Source organism: Rosa chinensis, chromosome 5 (assembly GCF_002994745.2).
Source record: "Rosa chinensis cultivar Old Blush chromosome 5, RchiOBHm-V2, whole genome shotgun sequence".
In the NCBI taxonomy this organism is placed as follows: domain Eukaryota; kingdom Viridiplantae; phylum Streptophyta; class Magnoliopsida; order Rosales; family Rosaceae; genus Rosa; species Rosa chinensis.
In genome coordinates, this window is record NC_037092.1 from 13860179 (window position 1) to 13877773 (window position 17595).

A 17595-nucleotide genomic window follows, 5' to 3' on the forward strand; every position below is an offset into this window, starting at 1 on the left:
CATATCGATCATTGTGGCCTTCAATGATTAAGAACATTACTAGCATTTCTTCAAAACATATATACCTTGTATCTTCCAAAGGTGTACTTTCTCTAATAATCGTACACAACTTTAGAAACACATTTGGATACATTCTGTGCAACTGTCGAAAACTTTGTGGGTCTTCTTTCAACAAACCATGTATGTAATGATATCTTTTCTTAGTAATAGGTCGTCGTTTGAGAGGACGATGAATACGTTGATGCATCATACTCATAGTCTCTCTTAACACAATGATTATTGCCTGAAATGCCATCAATAAATATTTGATTGTTTCGTAAAATTCCTCTTCAATTTCTTCTTCATCTATTTCTTCTCCGTCTATCTCTTCCCCATCTATTTCCTCCCCTTCCATTTTTCTACAAGGACACAATTTGCTGCAATATTTAAAAGAAGTGTATCACTCTATATGTAATGATAATAGACATAAATAGACATTATATCAGAAAAATAATCACAAACAAAAGTAAACTCAAAACATCTCAAATAAACCAACATCTTAAGTCAATAAAGCGACATTCATCACATAAAAAAAATTATGAAACTTGATGAGGTTAGAAATAGAATAATACTACAAAAGTCACAATAATAACAAAATAACCAAAGTCATCCGATATTAGTTAAAGCCAAATATTCAAAAGAACTTAAAAGACCAAATGTATTCTAATTCATAATAACATCACACAAGACATCATAACATAGCAAGTCACAATTTATAGTCCTCCCAACTTGTGGAATATCCAATTTGATCGCTGTTGAGGAGACATATTCAAGAATCCATCTTTTTTTGTTTTGGTATCAAGCAACTCAAGAGCCTTGAAACTGGTAGCTTCATCCAAGTTTGGAATCTCCATGATAGCATCCCAAATTTTACTTTGTCACTCTCTTTTCTCTAGTAAGTTAATCATTACTTCAAAACTAAAGTAAAGTTTATCAAGCTTCTCCATAACGCTACCTTGAGGGGTGCCCCCAATTGAGTTAGAATTTCCTTCATAATCTGTTCTACTTCTTTTATTTTGGGTTGTTCCTCGCCTCAGAACCTCCAAAATTTCAGGAGATTGGAGGGGTGATGTTGAATGAGTTGATGGATTATTTTGATTTGGTCCAACAAATGCTTCACAATCTATATCATAATCAAAGTCTTCTATGCATTCCTCTCTACCTTCACCAACACCTAATGTTCTTGCATCAGTAACACTACCCAACCCGACCGAGTTTTTCCCAACCGCTACACCATTCCCAATAGCAATTTCCAAGTCCTCATGGTCATCAAATGTCCCATAGCGCAAGTCGGTGTCCTTTGGGTGAGCCTAGGAAAACAAAAAAAACAAAATTTTTAAAATTGTTATCACATTAATCTTCAAAGTAGGTTTATTTATGAGAATAAAGTAATAGACTTATATAGTATTTAGGAAGCTTACCTTAAGGTATTCCTCCCATACTTCATTAAAAGCAGTAAACCTCTTTGTAGTTGAATCAAATCCAAAACCAGAGCTAAAACGCATAAGGGTAGAGTAAGAGTTCCATCGACCTTTAAACCATCTAACCCTGCTTTGGTAGTTTTTGTAGGTCTTGTGACACCTAAGTTTTGCATTAAGAACAGGAAGTATTCTTTCTTCCACTGTTTGCTTACTTAAGATGCCACTATTGTCACGCCATCCCCTAACGGCGGCGTCAACCATTAGTTCTAATAAGGTATCACTCGGTCCACTGCTCATAATTCCCAATTTTTTTTCCATCTTGTTGTGGATCAACCATGATGATAATACTCTATTATACATACATAGGAAAAATTTCATTAGTATGTATATATAATCTATTGTTTTGTTTCTTCTTTATAAACACTTCAAAAATTACAGCAAATGCAAATAAGTCACAACAAGCACATAGTCTTCTAAAGGTAATTGTCATTTTCAAGATCAATATGTACCATGATTAAACAAATTTACAATCTGCATATATATAGTAAAATGCACAAGTTGGATTACCTATATATTTGTATGATCTATAAGTCCCCTACCTATAAGGTTATAATCTTATCATAGCTAGCTTAATTAAATGTTAGTTAGAATACATATATATTTGCATTAGTAACACTAATAAAGAGCAATTTGATTATAGCTAGTCTCCAATTATGAAAGAAAGTTTATTCAAGATTACATAAAGTAGATTTCCATCCAAAGTCATCAAAATCATAACCAGTCACATGAAAAATAAATAGGGAGCCGCACACAAACCAAATGAAGTAAAATTACAGCTAAAAGATGCAATACATGGTGGAGGACATCCTCACTATCATTTGTTAAAATTCATGAACTGAAGCAAAGTGTACCTCAAATTAAGTTCCAAAGTTTATAGCTCCCCAAAGACAAAAGAAACTGATGGTTCTCCTGCAAAGAAAAGCTCTCCAGAGTTAGCTAAAATTACAATTTATGGAAGAAGAGCACCTAACTTGTTAGATCAGCTGGAGAAAAGACAATGCAGAAATTAAGAATCAAAAAAAAAAAAGACAATGCAGAAATTTGAAAGAGAACACAAATAGGGTGTAAATAAATGAAAAAGAAATCACTTAGCTAGATACCTTATTATGGTAAAAGCTAGTAAATAGCAGCAAATCCAAACAGTATAGCATATCTGGATTTAAATTATCAGTTCAGCTTGACAAAATTGCTCCCAATGGGTAACTACCCAGCAAGGGAACCTCAAAGACAAAACACTCGCAACAACAAAAAGAAGAAGTAGAGAACTACTTCTCTTGTATCACATGTAAGACCCTTTGGGTAGCAAGGCACCATTGTGGACTCATGTAAATCAACTTGTAAATTATTATAATCAGGTTAGACTCTGTCCTGAAGCTCCCAAAATGGATAGTGCTACTGTAGTTCTGTCATCAATTATCAATTTTCTGGCAACAAGAGAAATATTCACCAAGACAGTCGTACAACATACATGGATATTTTCTATTGATCTTGATCAAGACAACATGGATTGACTCGGCACTATTTGACTTTAAAAAAATCTAGACCTTTTTCTTTTTTTTTGTGCTTTCACTAACAAAAGACGTCATTGGAGTAATGGCAACAATAGATTCATATCAAAATCAAGGAACACTCTTCATCCAAAAAAAAAAAAAAAAACAAAGCATGGCTAGATAAGCTCAGAATTGAATCAAAGAGTTAATCAACATAAAATAATACGTCTGAATTGTAAAATGAGCAAATTAAATGGGATTGAATCAGTATATATTGGTAACATATTCCCAAACTTCAAAGATAACCAAGTGGAGGCACTCCCAGATGTCATTAAGATATGAAAAGTTTTAATCATATAATAAAACTTTTCAGATCTTCACAGAGAAAACAATAGACAAAGCCATATAATATGTCTGCATAAACGTTCTAACATGATCAAATTAATAGCCAAAACCATTGCAATCAACATTGAACATGCGTATCAAAAAGACATTTTTAACAAGTGATGATTTCCACAAGATTCACAGGTTGAGGTCAGCTTCAGGTCAGTTCGTCTTCTCAGGTCAGATCTTCTTCTCTCTTTGACGTCTTTTCATCTTCAGAGTACGAGAGGGAAAAAAAAAAAAGACGTCAAAATCTCACGTCTAGAGGATGGATTTCTGATAGGGTTTGGTATTTATACCAAGCACCCTAGAATCCTATAAAATCAAGCATCTAATAAAAATTTTCAAAATCGTTGGGCTTTTGAATACCATCAGATTTAAAAGGATTTTTTTAAAATCTTGATTGAATACCACAAGATTTTAAAGGACTCTTAAAATACAAAACAATCCTATAAACTCCTAATTGAATACACCCCCCCTAAATCTTTTGGAAAGGAGGTCAAATACTTTATTGCTAGATACCAAATTGCTAGCTGTTATATGAGACTTTCTATTGGGACCTCCAAGTTTTCTCATTTGACCTTCCTTCAATTTTTTCTCCCCCAAACTCTCAAAATTGCCCTTCAATTTTTCTTTTCTTCAGAATAATAATTAAAAAAAGAACAAAGGTTAACTTAACCCTGCCACCGTCGGTTGCATCCAACTTAAAACTTTTCCAATACAATTGTATGCTCAACAAGTTGCTAATCAATGAACTGACTATAGTTAAGTTCTTCACAGATTGGTATTTATCATCTTGGATTATAAAAACTTGCTACGTATCATCAAAAGATAATTAATTGATTTTATTTTTGTGAAAGAAAAATCTACTCAGATGATTCTTGGTCCTTTTTAATTCTGGGAGCGGATTTGATAAACATAATTTCTCCAGATACATCTGTTTTTCGTAGGAATGAAAACATAGTGTTATATATATCTTCTTTTCACCATCATAGTTTATCCAAATTTATGGCAAAACAAAGTTTGCAATCGGATTATGCATTCTAAAGCCTAAGATGGAGGACATGAAAAAAGAAGAAGACATGGCACTGTACTCAAGAACTCTGGGAAGATTGAATCAATTGGTTGAGATCATGTGAGCCGTTTTTTTTTTTTTTTCCACTTTGTTGAAGGGTAAAAATGGGTTTCAATTTTATCCAAAAAATAAGGAGGTCAAGTGAGAAAATTTGAAGGCCTCAATAGAACCACTCATATTATATTCTATTGAAAAAGGTCAAAGAACTATTGAAATTGGTCACAAAAGTGACATAGAATAAATGAGATATCTTGAATTTGAATAATGAAGGATATTAGTAATTTACTATATACTAAACATGAGTTACACTGTAGGGCTGTTCACTAGGGAGTTGAAAAGACTGTTTTGCCCCTTTTGTTTCGTATTTTACTCAAATGCCACTGACACGTGTTCTGCTGAGTTACCGCCTAATTCTCGATGGTTTCTTTTCGCTCAGATAGAGAGACTGATGGTTTCATTTCCGTAGGGGTTATTATCACAAATGGAACATGAACTTATCATCTATCTTATCGATGGTACCTAAACTTCAAATTTGATCACAACCAGTACTTGACCTTTTCAATTTCATTTCAAATGGTACATATCACTAACTTCCGTTAATGTTCCATTAAAAACTTACATGTGCCAAACATGTGACTCATTTTTAAAGAATAAATTTGAAAAATTACCTTTTTTGTTTTGTTTTGTTTTTTTTTTTTTTTTTTTGTAATATCACTTATTTTCACTTATACTATGGCTATAAAAAATGAGACTATCAAAAAGAAAAACTTTCAACTTGTTTTAGAGAGACGGGAATTGAGAGAGAATTGTTGTGTGTTCTCATTGATAATAGGGGCCTCTTTATATAGAGGATTACAATGCATAGAATCTAAATTGTACAAGAAAATGTAATCATACATTGAATGGATATCTCTAAGATTCTCCGAGATTATCTAATGAAACCCTATAACCACTAGGTTAAGTAACCTAGAGTTTGGGCCAGACACAAAATAGAGATTTACTGTAACACTCCCCCTTGTGTCGCCCAAACGCGGTGCTCCTCTCGTTGCCTCGTCAAAAACCATGTGGGACAAAAATAACCTCGGTCGAAGGAGAAAAATAGTACAACACACCCTTCACGTTTCGAGATGAACATGTAGACATTTCCCCCTGATGTATGTGTCTCCACCTGATAACAATGATCATGGGAGTTCAGATAACTTCCGCAAGCCAATGGTTGCCACATGTTTCTCGAACGTGGATTTGGGTAATGACTTAGTGAATAAGTTTGCCGCATTGTCCTCAGATCGAACCTGGTTCACTTTGATCTTGAGGAGCTTCTGTTGTTGCTGATTGTAGAAGAATTTAGCCGATATGTGCTTGGTGTTGTCGCCTTTGATGTAGTCTTGCTTCATTTGGTCAATGCAAGCAGCATTATCCTCATAAATGCTCGTTGACTCCTCTGTGGTAGACTTCATACCACAATTACTTCGAACATGCGAAACTATGGATTGAAGCCATATACATTCACGAACCGGTTCGTAAAGAGCAATAATCTCTGCATGGTTCGAAGAAGTAGCGACCAATGTCTATTTTGTAGATCTCCAAGATATCGCAGTCTTTCCCATGGTGAATACATAATCAGTTTGTGAACGACCTTTGTGCGGGATCCGAGAGATATCAACAAAACCTTCTAAAACACTTACATCGTTTTGGGCTGGGGAGAGGGAACGCAGACCATTATGTGTGGTGTCCCTGACATATGATAAGTCCGAATCCATCGTCTCTCTGTAGGATATAACAAGCTCATATCAATCATACCACTTAGGTATCGAAAGATATCTTTAACACCAGTCCAATGACATCGTGTTGGCGCAGAGATATATCTAGCTAACAAGTTCACGGCAAATGAGATGTTTGGTCTTGTGCATTGCGCTAAGTACAATAATGCGTCTATTGCATTTAGGTAGGGCACTTCTGCCTCTAGCACTTCTTCGTCGTCTTCTTTTGGACCGAATGGATCCTTCTTTGGATCAAGACTACGGAAGACCATTGGGGTGCTTGAAGGCTTAATTTTGTTAGTATTGAAACGCCTAAGCATCTTTTGGGTATAAGCTGATTGATGAATCAGGATACCATCTTCACGGTGCTCAAGTTCCAAACCGAGGCAAAACCTTGTTTTCCCAAGATCTTTCATCTCAAGCTCGAATTTCAAGTGTTCAGCGGTTTCCCTCAACCCTTTAAAGGTGCTAATTATATTCATGTCGTCAACATAAACCGCTACTATTGTAAATCCGGAACTTATTCGTTTTATGAACACACATGAGCATAATTCATTGTTAACATATCCCTTACCAATTAAGTAGTCACTTAGATGGTTATACCACATCCATCCAGATTATTTCAATCCATATATTGAGTGTTTCAACCTTATGGCAAACACGCTCCGTGGTTTAGAGCCACTTGATTTGGGTAACTGAAGTCCATCTGGAACTTCATGTATATCTCTGTATCTAGATCCCCATATAGATACGCAGTAACCACATCCATAAGCTGCATGTTCAGTTTTTTGGAAACTACCAAACTGACAAGGTAGCAAAATGTAATGATGTCTATTATGGGAGAATAGGTCTCCTCGTAGTCGATTCCAGGGGGTTGTGAGAAGCCTTGCACCACAAGGCGAGTTTTGTACCTTACAATCTCGTTTCTCTCATTATGCTTTCTAACGAATACCCATTTATGACCAACCGGTTTGGTGTTGGGCGGTATTGGCATAACTTTTCCAAATACCTTTCTTTTCGCTAGAGAATCAAGTTCTGCCTGGATCGCATCTTTCCATTTTGGCCAAACAGCTCTACATTGGCATTCATCAACGGAGAGTGGTTCGATGTCATCGGTCTCAATATTCTCACGCGCTACTGAATGAGCGAATACATCATCAATGATGATGGAGCTTCTTTCCCACATCTCATGTACACTAGTGTAATTTACAGAGATCTCTATGTTCTCAGGGATAGGTTCTAACATTGAGGTGTCCCCCAATGATGTCTCTTGGACATAACCACAATTCGGAACATTCTCATAGGACGGATTTTGAGTATCGATGATCAAAGAATTTGTTTGTGCCTCATTCGCTCTCTTTCTAGGGCAAGAATCTTTCGAACCAATCGGTCTACCACACTTCCTCGCGGGACCTGCGGCTATAGACGGCACATCACTGCCAATATTGACAGTGGTGCCATCTCCTGGTACCTCAGGAGTGGCGTTACGTCCAGTATTTGCGACATCAATCCTTGTAGGTACGTTTGCAGTAGGTATGTGTGATCTCGTCACTTTGGCAACATTAGAAAATGCATCAAGCAGAGTGTCTGCTACATTCTGGAGCTCGATTATTCTTCGCACTTTAAGTTCAGACAGTGTTGTATGGGGATCGAGATGAGACATAGTGGGGACAGACCACGATAATTCATGTCGTTCCTATTGAACATATGTGTTCTTATCTCCTCCTAACGACGGGAATACTGTCTCATCAAAGTGACAATCCACAAATCCAGCGGTAAAGATATCGCCTGTCAAGGGTTCAAGATAGCGGACAATAGTTGGAGATTCATAGCCAAAATAGATGCTCATTTGTCGTTGTGGACCCATCTTAGTACGTTGTGGCGGCGTAATAGACACATAAATGGCACACCCAAAAATGTGTAAGTGTGAGATATCAGGCTCGTACCCAGTCACTAGCTGTAACGCAAAATAAGGTTGGGTGGCAGTGAGTCGTAGGCGAATTAGCTTTTTTACGTGCAGTATTGCATATCCCCAAGCGGAAACAAAGAGATTGGTGCGCATAACCAATGTCCGTGCTATCATTTGTAGTCGTTTGATAGCAGCTTCCGTAAGACCATTTTGGGTATGAACATGGGGAACATGATGCTCTACATCAATCCCCAGTGACATGCAATAGTCATCGAACGTTTTTGATTTCAACTCCCCAGCATTATCAAGTCGAATTGACTTAATTGGATGGTCAGGGTAGTGAGCCCGTAGACAGATAATCTATGCGAGGAGTTTAGCATAAGCATCATTTCGAGTGGACAACAACGCGACATGTGACCAGCGTGTCGACGCATCAACCAATACTATAAAATATTTAAAGGATCCGCATGATGGTTGAATTGGTCCACAGATATCCCCTTGGATTCTCTGTAAGAACGGAATGAATATTTTGGGATCCTTTAAGTAGGATGGTCTCGGTCATAATTTCCCTGAGGAACAGGCTTTGCAAAATGAGCGAGGGGCCTTAGAAGCAACCAATGAGGATTTTGGTTTGGCCTGAGCGTCTATAGCGCTATTAGAAGCAAAATGTGTGACTACATCACCCATCATGGCGTTGGAACCATGGAAAGTGGCATCCATGGCTTGGCCATGGGGATGAACATTCTTGGCGTCATGGTCATGGTTGGCGCCATCTGCGGCGTTGTCACAAGGGATATTTGCGGCCCTACCGCGGCAGGCGAAGGTCACACTAAGTCCGGGAATCAATTTTTGATTCTTGCTTCATCTCACTCTAAAGAATGGATTTTCAGGTGAAGTGTTTAGTATACGGATCATCATATCACTACCAGGATGTCCTAGTCGGTCATGCCAAAGCCAATATGCGTCAGAATCTAAAAGATCTTCTCTTATCACATTATTGTATTCAATTAGTCGAATTGTAGTGACGTAAAGTCCACTAGATTGATACATAAGCTTCTCTAAGATGCGCTTTCGTCTGCAATCATTAGAGGTAATGCGAAGGAACTCTTTTCCATTCTTAGTATGCATTTCCGCATGGAATGAGTATATCTTTAAAGCTCAATAAGGTCCGATTTGCCTTAGAAACGTAGAGAGCTTCTGTGACTTTATTAAGGTGCCATTTGGCAATAGGAATTGAGTCATTCCATGTCCTTGAACTAAACCTGATGGCCCAGCCATCATAGTCACAAAGGAATATGTAGGCAACATCTCTAAGAATAATTGTCTCTGACGTAGAATGGTGTGCGTAGTAGCATTATCCGCAAGACATTGTAATTCTCCAGAATCCATTCCTAAAAGAAAAGCTCGTGATTAAAAAGGAGTCATAAAGAAAAGAACTCAACTTTTATTAATAAGCCAAATGAAATTACATCATTGTTTCTTCAGACAAAGAAAATCTAATTCAATCAACTAGCTAATGCAAAACAATGGTGGTTGTCTAACTTCTTTCGGTAATTCCAACGCAAATGTGACCCGGTGAGTAGAGAGATGTCGGTGGAGCGAGGCTCGCTTAAGTACTACTAATCTCAAAACTTTCCTAGACATCACATTTACATTAAGTAAGCCTACTTTGAAGAAAGACTAGACCATTGGCATCTACTACAAAAATAATATAGCAATTGCCTACATCTCTTGGAAAATAAAAAGGACTTAATCAAAATCGCAAGTTTCTTGGCCCTGGAAGTCGTCCACCCGAAGAGCTAGATCATCATCTTGATCATCTTGCTCCATGTAATGTGCTTCCCTTGCTTCACGATACGCCTTGTATGTGTCTGCAACATTTTGGGATACTCTACATGTTTTGGCCCAATGTGACAGGACCCGCCCCGGATTTCACCCTGAAATCCGAAGAGGCCCTGCGGGGCCCACCTTAGAAGAAATTCTACCAAAAATTTGACAGAACTTCCTCAAAAAATGGACAACCCAAAACCTGTAGAAAAACAATTACACTTCTAAATCATCCATCCTTATTCTCCTGGAGCCACCCTGCTCCCTATATCACAACATCTCTCATATCACCAAACAATTCTGAAACTTAAGAATATTAATCTCATAGGTTATCAGAGCAATCTAATATACAGGCGAACAAGAAAATAGAAAGCAAGATAAATGACCGATGCTTTTATAATGCGGAAGCTATGACAGCTATGCCTCAACCCCAAGTACGCTCGACCTCAAGCTAAACTAGCCTGCAAACTGGGCATTTAAAACCGAAGGGCCCAGGGGAAAACATTTAAAATCCGTTAGAGTGAGTGGACGAAAAATAAGTAATTCAAATGAATAAGTAAAACTTAATGCTTTCCCAAGTTATTCTCTAAAATCTCGCATGCAGTAACAATCTTGAAAACACTCTTAATCATCCTCTTTACTGAAATCTCAATCACGTAACCAGAACATCTTGAAATCTCTTAAAATCTCATCCTCAATCCTTATAAAAACATCATTTTCATGAGGCTCGTTCGATGACTAGAAAGGACTGCTGTCTAGTCATCTCATGCCATCTAGGAGGGACTGCCACCCAGATGACGCATCGGAAGGGACTGCCAACCGGAATAGGAGGCGGTGGATAGATGGGACTGCCAACTAGCCACAAGTAGTAGACGGGACTGCCGACTAACCACAGGTAGTAGACGGGACTGCCGACTAACTACCTCATGTCATCTAGAAGGGACTGCCAACCAGGTGACGCATTGGATGGGACTGCCAACCGAGCTGTAGTCTGGAAGGGACTGCCAACCAGACTATTACCTAGAAGGGACTGCCAACTAGGTAAGATACGCATGCGCCAAAACTGGCCTCCTTAATAAACTGAATAGCCTCCTCAATAAACTGGAAACTGGAAACAACCTCTTTCAATTACGTGCTTTCAGAAAGAAACTCGCTGTTACTTCAATAAAACATTAAAAATTTACCGAAAGCATAACTCAGGATTATCTCGCTAAATCAAACCTCAATATCTCAATAAGTCCTCGAAAGCATCCTCGAAAGCATAAAATCAAATACTCTGTAAATCAATAAATGCTTTCGGAAAGAAAACTCAATCTAACTTCAAGGCTGATAAGTGCGGAGCTCAAAGCTCAATAAATTTCGATAAATCAATCATGCTCAAATATTTGCTAAATCCCTCGCACTCGTATATCTTCATAAAAACTGATATTCGAAAACAATAATTCTCATAATATTTTTCCGAATCAGTCACTTCCCGAAAATCATTTCCCAACTCAATAACTCATGAATGACTATCTCAAAAATCTACTAAAAGCCCTCGGGAAGGAATTTCAATACTAATCTCGTAATCCATAAATAAATCTCGATAAACTAAATCTCAAATACTCAAAACATAATTAAATCTCAATTGGAAGAAAATAATAATAATACTGCATGCGGAATTAATTTAAAAACAAATGTCCACTCACAGTACTATTGGCAACCACACAAACGAGTTCCTTCATCTAACCGTAGCTCGCGACATTGCCCTGTACACAATTATATTTCCGTAAACGGCAATCCGATAAAATAATTACGAACTTAAACGAAATCCGAAAATCCCTATCTCCAATACTTCTCAAATTCAACCCAAATCTCTTCTACAATTCTAATTCCTCAATTTACATATTCCATAATGAAAACGAGGGAAATCCGACGGCCAGATTTCCCATAATTCCACCACAAAACTCCAAACTTCGAAAATTCACAAACAATTCCAAACTCCTCCAAAATTCACCAAACTTCATATATAAGCTCTATGATAATTATAGAATTTAACTAGCAAAAAATTGAAATTTATAAACTACCCTAGCCGCCGCTACCGCCGCCCACAGTGGCGGCGCCGCCGCCACCATCTCCGATGGCCACCAAAATTTGGCAGTAGCACCTTCTCAACACACTGATTCAACTTCTCAACTACAACATTCCCAAATAACAATTAAAAATGGCCGAAATCGATTCAATGAACAAAAACCCAGAAATCCTCAAGAACCCTAGAATTTCAATTCGTCGATTCGGCATCTACACAACAAATCGTGATACAAGGCCATAGGGGAAATGATCAGTGATGAAAACCGAACCTTCGACGGCGAGATGGGGACCGGAGGTGGTCGGAATCGCCGGAAATCGGCAAAAGCTTCAAACTGCAGCCGGAGGAGTTTTTCCTTCGATCCGTGGTTTTCCGGCCAAATCGTGGAAAACCAAGGTTGCTAGGGTGCTCGGAGGGAGGAGGCGCTCCTCTGGTGACCGGTGGCACGCCGGTTGGTGGCCGGAATCGCCGGAAATCGGAGGGAGAGGGAAAATGGTCGAACCGGAGAAGAGAGAGGTCGGGGGAGAGGAGAGAGAAAGAGCTGGGGTGGGTTTCCGGAAATGGAAACCTACCCGGGGTAAATTTCTATTTTAATCAAAAATTACCATGAACAGTAACTTCACATTTTTGGCCATAACTCTCGCATACGAAGTCCGAATTTTACGTACCACATATGCACGCGCTCGGTTTAACGTCCTCTACAACCTTCATGAAGGAAAATTTCTCAAATTTTGACCCAAACAAAAAGTCAACTTTTAGGGCCCCCTAAAAGCATTGAAACGACAGTAAAAGTGAAAGTAAAAGTTGTTTACTGTCCAAATGACTAGTAAACCGGTGAATCCGGGTTCGGGACGTCACACAATGTCCGGATGATCCACACTGAAGGCAAACATCATTATGGTCAGGCTCCTTTCGGGCGCGATTAGGACGGCCGTTGTCCTTGGTGGTGCCACCACCATGGCCGGAGGCTCTCTCTCTCTCTCTCTTTTCACGCTTTGACCTCCACGATTCCGTGCACGCCTTTCTTAGCGGTTTCCTTCCTTTTTTAGGTGATTATATGGACCAGAACGTCCAGAATTATCCCTATTCTTAAGGTTTCACTCCTTGCGTCCTCCCTTAGGGGCGCAACTATAGTTAGACTCTGAAATAGACTTAGTTCCCATGGATCTAGAGTTATAGTTCTTCACAAGGATATTGTCGTGCTTCTCAGCTACGGCGATGGCACCAATAAGCTCATGAAACGTTGTAATACGTCAGCATTCACATCAATCTGATAATTCTTAGAAATCATCAGTGTAGAGACTGGGAAGGTAGAGAAAATCTTCTCAATCAACATCGTATCAGTGATGTTCTTTCCATAGAACTCCATCAAAGATTTTATATGAAGGGCTTCTGAGTTATAGTCAAGTACATACTTGAAATCACAGAAGCGGAGGCTATGCCATCTCACTTCTAAATCAGGAAGCAGGGAATCACGAACGTTGCCAAATCGTTGCTCAAGTTCCACCCATAGTTTTCTGGGGTCCTCTTCATTGAGGTATTCAATTTGGAGCGCATCATTCATGTAACTTGTCATGAGAATTATGGCTTTAGCTTGGTTTGCTTCAAAAGCAGTAGCTTGCTCAACAGTAAGCACGTTCTGACTTGTTGGATGGTTTCTAAAAGTCCATCAGCCTTAAGATGTTGGCACACATCGCGGACCCACCTGTGGTATCCTGTGCCTGTTGCCTCTAATTGAACAAAGTTCAACTTGTTCAGGTTACTCATTCTAGAAAAGTTCAACTTATTCAGGTTACTCATCCTGAAAAAAAAAAAAAAAAAAAAAAAAAAAAAAAACAAACAAACAAACAAACAAACAAAAGATTAGGGTTAGTTTTGGAGTGAAAAAGGCTACTACAAAAACTATATAATTTTTTAGCATAGTCGCTTCCAATAAATTAGGGATTTTTTAGCGTAGTTGCTTCCAAGAAATCCGATTCCAAGAGGGGTTTGGATTAGATCGAAACAACGATGTATGTGGTCGATCGTTTCTTCTCAACAAACTCTAAGTTTGGAGAACTCTAAAAGCTCCAAGTTTGGAGTGAGCACGAGCCCCTACAGTTCGGCTTTTGGTCTCCCCTATGAAGAAGAAAGGGGGGTAGAAGAAAGGAGGTTGCAAGTCCCCGAGAAAAAGAAGAGAAAAGAGTAAAAAACTTCAAAAATGGGAACTTTTAGAAAAGTTTACATTGAAAAGTTGCCAGAAATTTTGACCAGAAAAAGTTGCTGAAGATGGCCAGAAAAAGGTAGTTGGAGGTCGCCGGAAAAGTGGCCAGAAACTGGTGGTGTGCGGTGGCCAAATCTAGGCTGGGCTGCTGCAGGGGCTTGTGCAGGGCTGGCAAGCAATCTGTCGGCAGGTGCTGGGCAGGGGCTAGGCAGGTGTTGATAGGTCTCGGCAGGGTTGCGCAGGTGTCGGCAGGGGTTGCGCAGGGCTCTCGGTAGATGTCGACAGAGGCAGGCACAAGGGTGCGCAGGTCTAGGCAGGTGCTTGCAGGGCTCTCGACAGATATGCGCAGGCGTTGAGGGGCTGTCGGCAGGTGCATGCAGGGCTCTCGGCAGCGTCTCGGTAGCTTCTGGGCAGATGTGTAGGAGGCAGGCACCGGGCAGGGGTCGGTCAAGATTTTCCAATGGCCGGTTCAGGAGGATTCCGGCCAATTCTGGGCTCTTGGAGACAGGCTTCAATATGTGAGGTGGTGGATGCTGGGATTTGAGGGCTATGAAATTAGGGTTTCAGGGTTAAGGCTTCGTGCTGATAACGTGTTTTAGAGAAAAGGAAATTTAGAGAGAATTGCTGTGTGTTCTCATTGATAATAGAGGTCTCTTTATATAGAGGATTACAATGTATAAAATCTGAATTGTACAAGGAAATGTAATCATACATTGAATGGATATCTCCAAGATTCTCCGAGATTATCTAATTAAACCCTATCACCACTAGGTCAAGTAACCTAGAGTTTGGGCCAGACACAAAATAGAGATTTACTTTAACACAACTTCAATTAAAAATATGAATGACTCGAAAAAAAAAATTACGAACTTTTTGATAAGATTTTGGTTTTAAATGTTTTATAGTTTGTCCAAAAAAAAAGTTTTATAATTTTATTTGAAATGTTTTGTCTGTATGTATAAAAAAAAATTATTTTTTGTTGAGATCTTGTTTTTAAATTTTATTTTCATAAAAGGGTAGAGATACATTTTAATTTCTATTTTTAATTGAACTTCTATTTTTATTAACATATTAATTGATCAAATATCTAGTAAACAAAATTATTTAAATGAGTATTTTCGTGAAGCTATTCTTGAATATAGGTCATGTGCTTTGCACATGTCAGTTTTTAACGGAACATTAATTGAAGTTAATGTTAGGTACCATTTGAAATAAAATCGAAAAGTTCAGGTACCATCGATAAGATAGAGGATAAGTTCAGGTACCATTTGTGATAATAACTCTTTTCGTAGTGATAGTGCGACAGAGAGAAGAGACGTAGAGAGAGAGAGAGAGAGAGAGAGAGAGAGAGAGAGATTTCCTCACCCACTGCACCACTCTCACTTCAACGCATAAACCTTCTTGGGGTTCTGGTGGGTTCTCATTAAGGGCTCATGTTTTTTTTTATTGTTTTTTTGTCTAATTGGGTGTAGGTTTGGGTCATTCTCAATTTGTTAGATGCATATTTTTCTGGGTTTTCTCATGTGTGGTAAGTGATGCTGGAGATGTTCTTGAACTTTCTGTCATCAACTTCTATCAAGCCATCACCGAACAAATGACTGATTTTTTTTTTTTTTTTAACTTTTATTATAGTCAAGCTAGAGATATGATGTTCTTGAAATTCTATCATCAACCTCTGATTTGCGTGCACAATGTTTTGATTTCAGGCACACTAAGAAATCTCATTGATATTGATCATATATCCACAAGTAGAGAAGCACCAGGTTAGGGACACTCAACAGTTATTAGTTTTTTATTATCTCATATGATCCCATAAAATTTCCTATTTTGTGCCCATATACGTATATTCTTGAAACGTGGCTAATTCTTATGAGATTTTGTGCTATAGGGACATGCCAGATCTAAATGACTTGCGTTTTTAGCATCATCTCTGGCTGCAGTAAATTGTATGCCACCTTAGTATTTCATATTTTTGTTTGGGCTAAATACTAGTTAGTACCCTGTGGTTTAGATTCAAAATCAATTCAGTCCCTGAACTTCTAATTTCATCAAAAACACCCCTACACTTTCAATTTTGATCTAATAGGTCCAATTCATTAATATTCTGTTATAGTTCAAGTTATAGTTGGATTATTTGTTGAAAAACTATTTATTTTTAATAGTAGGACTTACTCCTAAATTGACTATGCAGACCACCTCGACACCACATCATAAAACATAGACGATATATGAGCCACGTTAACAAGTTAAATAACTCAATTGTCGGAAAACTAACAAATTGAACCTATTATATCAAAATTGAAAGTGCAGGGGTGTTTTTGATGAAATTAGAAATTCAGGGACTGAATTGATTTTGGACTTAAACCACAGGGTAGTAATTTGTATTTAGCCCTTTTTGTTTTTTTGTTTTGGGTGGCTTTCATGTGCATAACATATTGAAACATAACAAATTAACTATCTAACTTTGTTTACATCCCAAATATGTAACACATAACAGCAAATATGTAACACATAACAGTTGGTGGTACCAAGCACGTCCACACTGTTTTCAACAACTTAAACAAAAGGAGAACAACGATCTGCTATTCTGTATGGAACACAGTATGCAAGTGCCTCTTCCATGGTAACAACATCATCTTAATTTCATCTTTTTCATTCATAATGTGGGGGCTTTTGACCATTGGAGCAGTGCTCAATATTCTTGGATGTGGATTGCTTTGGCTTATAGTCTCACAAAAGATTGCTATTTTGCCTTTGTGGGTTGTGAGTAGTTCAATCAAGTTTGAATCTTGATCATCAAGTCTGATTTTAAGTTGCTTCTGTGTATGGCTTCCCTTTTTTGTGGGTACAATAGTTAGCATTTTCTGTTTCATTCTGATATGTTTTGTCTGATTACCTTGATCACTGAGTTTAGTTATGTTTTGTCAGCTATCACTATTCTATTTGTTGAACCTATAAAGTTGTTAGGATTCATATATTCGTGATCCATGTTCTATGTCATTGAAAAAGATAAGTGGTTTACTTGAGTTGTGCTGTTCATGAAGTATAGTTAATTAATACATGCTTTGTATTTGTTGGGACTGACATTGACAAACTTCTTTTGCACATGCAAAAACATACCACCCTCACAAACCATAATCTCCAGCAAGAGATCGTTATCATTTGTAGAGGTATATGTTATTTATTTTATTAATTACAATTACTGATCACTACACAAACATTTTGGGAACAAATGTTATTTACAACCATTATCTCAAGACTACTACAATTTTCAAGCTCCTTACGAATAAACCCCAACGCCTGATTATCCCAAAAAATCAGAAATGCCCCAATTAATCATCTCAAGCTTCTTAGGTAAC

At 38.1% G+C, this 17595-nt stretch overlaps 1 protein-coding gene and 1 long non-coding RNA gene across 2 annotated transcripts; both read right to left on the bottom strand.

Moving 5' to 3' along the window:
* Window positions 1-917: 917 nt before the first annotated feature.
* On the bottom strand, window positions 918-1737 carry LOC121049151 (uncharacterized protein At2g29880-like). The gene is made up of 2 exons (XM_040505730.1): window positions 1461-1737; window positions 918-1349 (listed from the first exon to the last, which is right to left on the bottom strand). The coding sequence occupies exons 1-2, from the start codon at window positions 1719-1721 to the stop codon at window positions 918-920; spliced, it is 693 nt and encodes a 230-aa protein (XP_040361664.1). The 5' UTR covers window positions 1722-1737.
* Window positions 1738-1775: 38 nt separating this feature from the next.
* On the bottom strand, window positions 1776-3755 carry LOC121049404. The gene is made up of 2 exons (XR_005800026.1): window positions 3503-3755; window positions 1776-1809 (listed from the first exon to the last, which is right to left on the bottom strand). It is a non-coding gene; the product is annotated as an uncharacterized LOC121049404 (long non-coding RNA).
* Between the last annotated feature and the right edge of the window lie 13840 nt (window positions 3756-17595).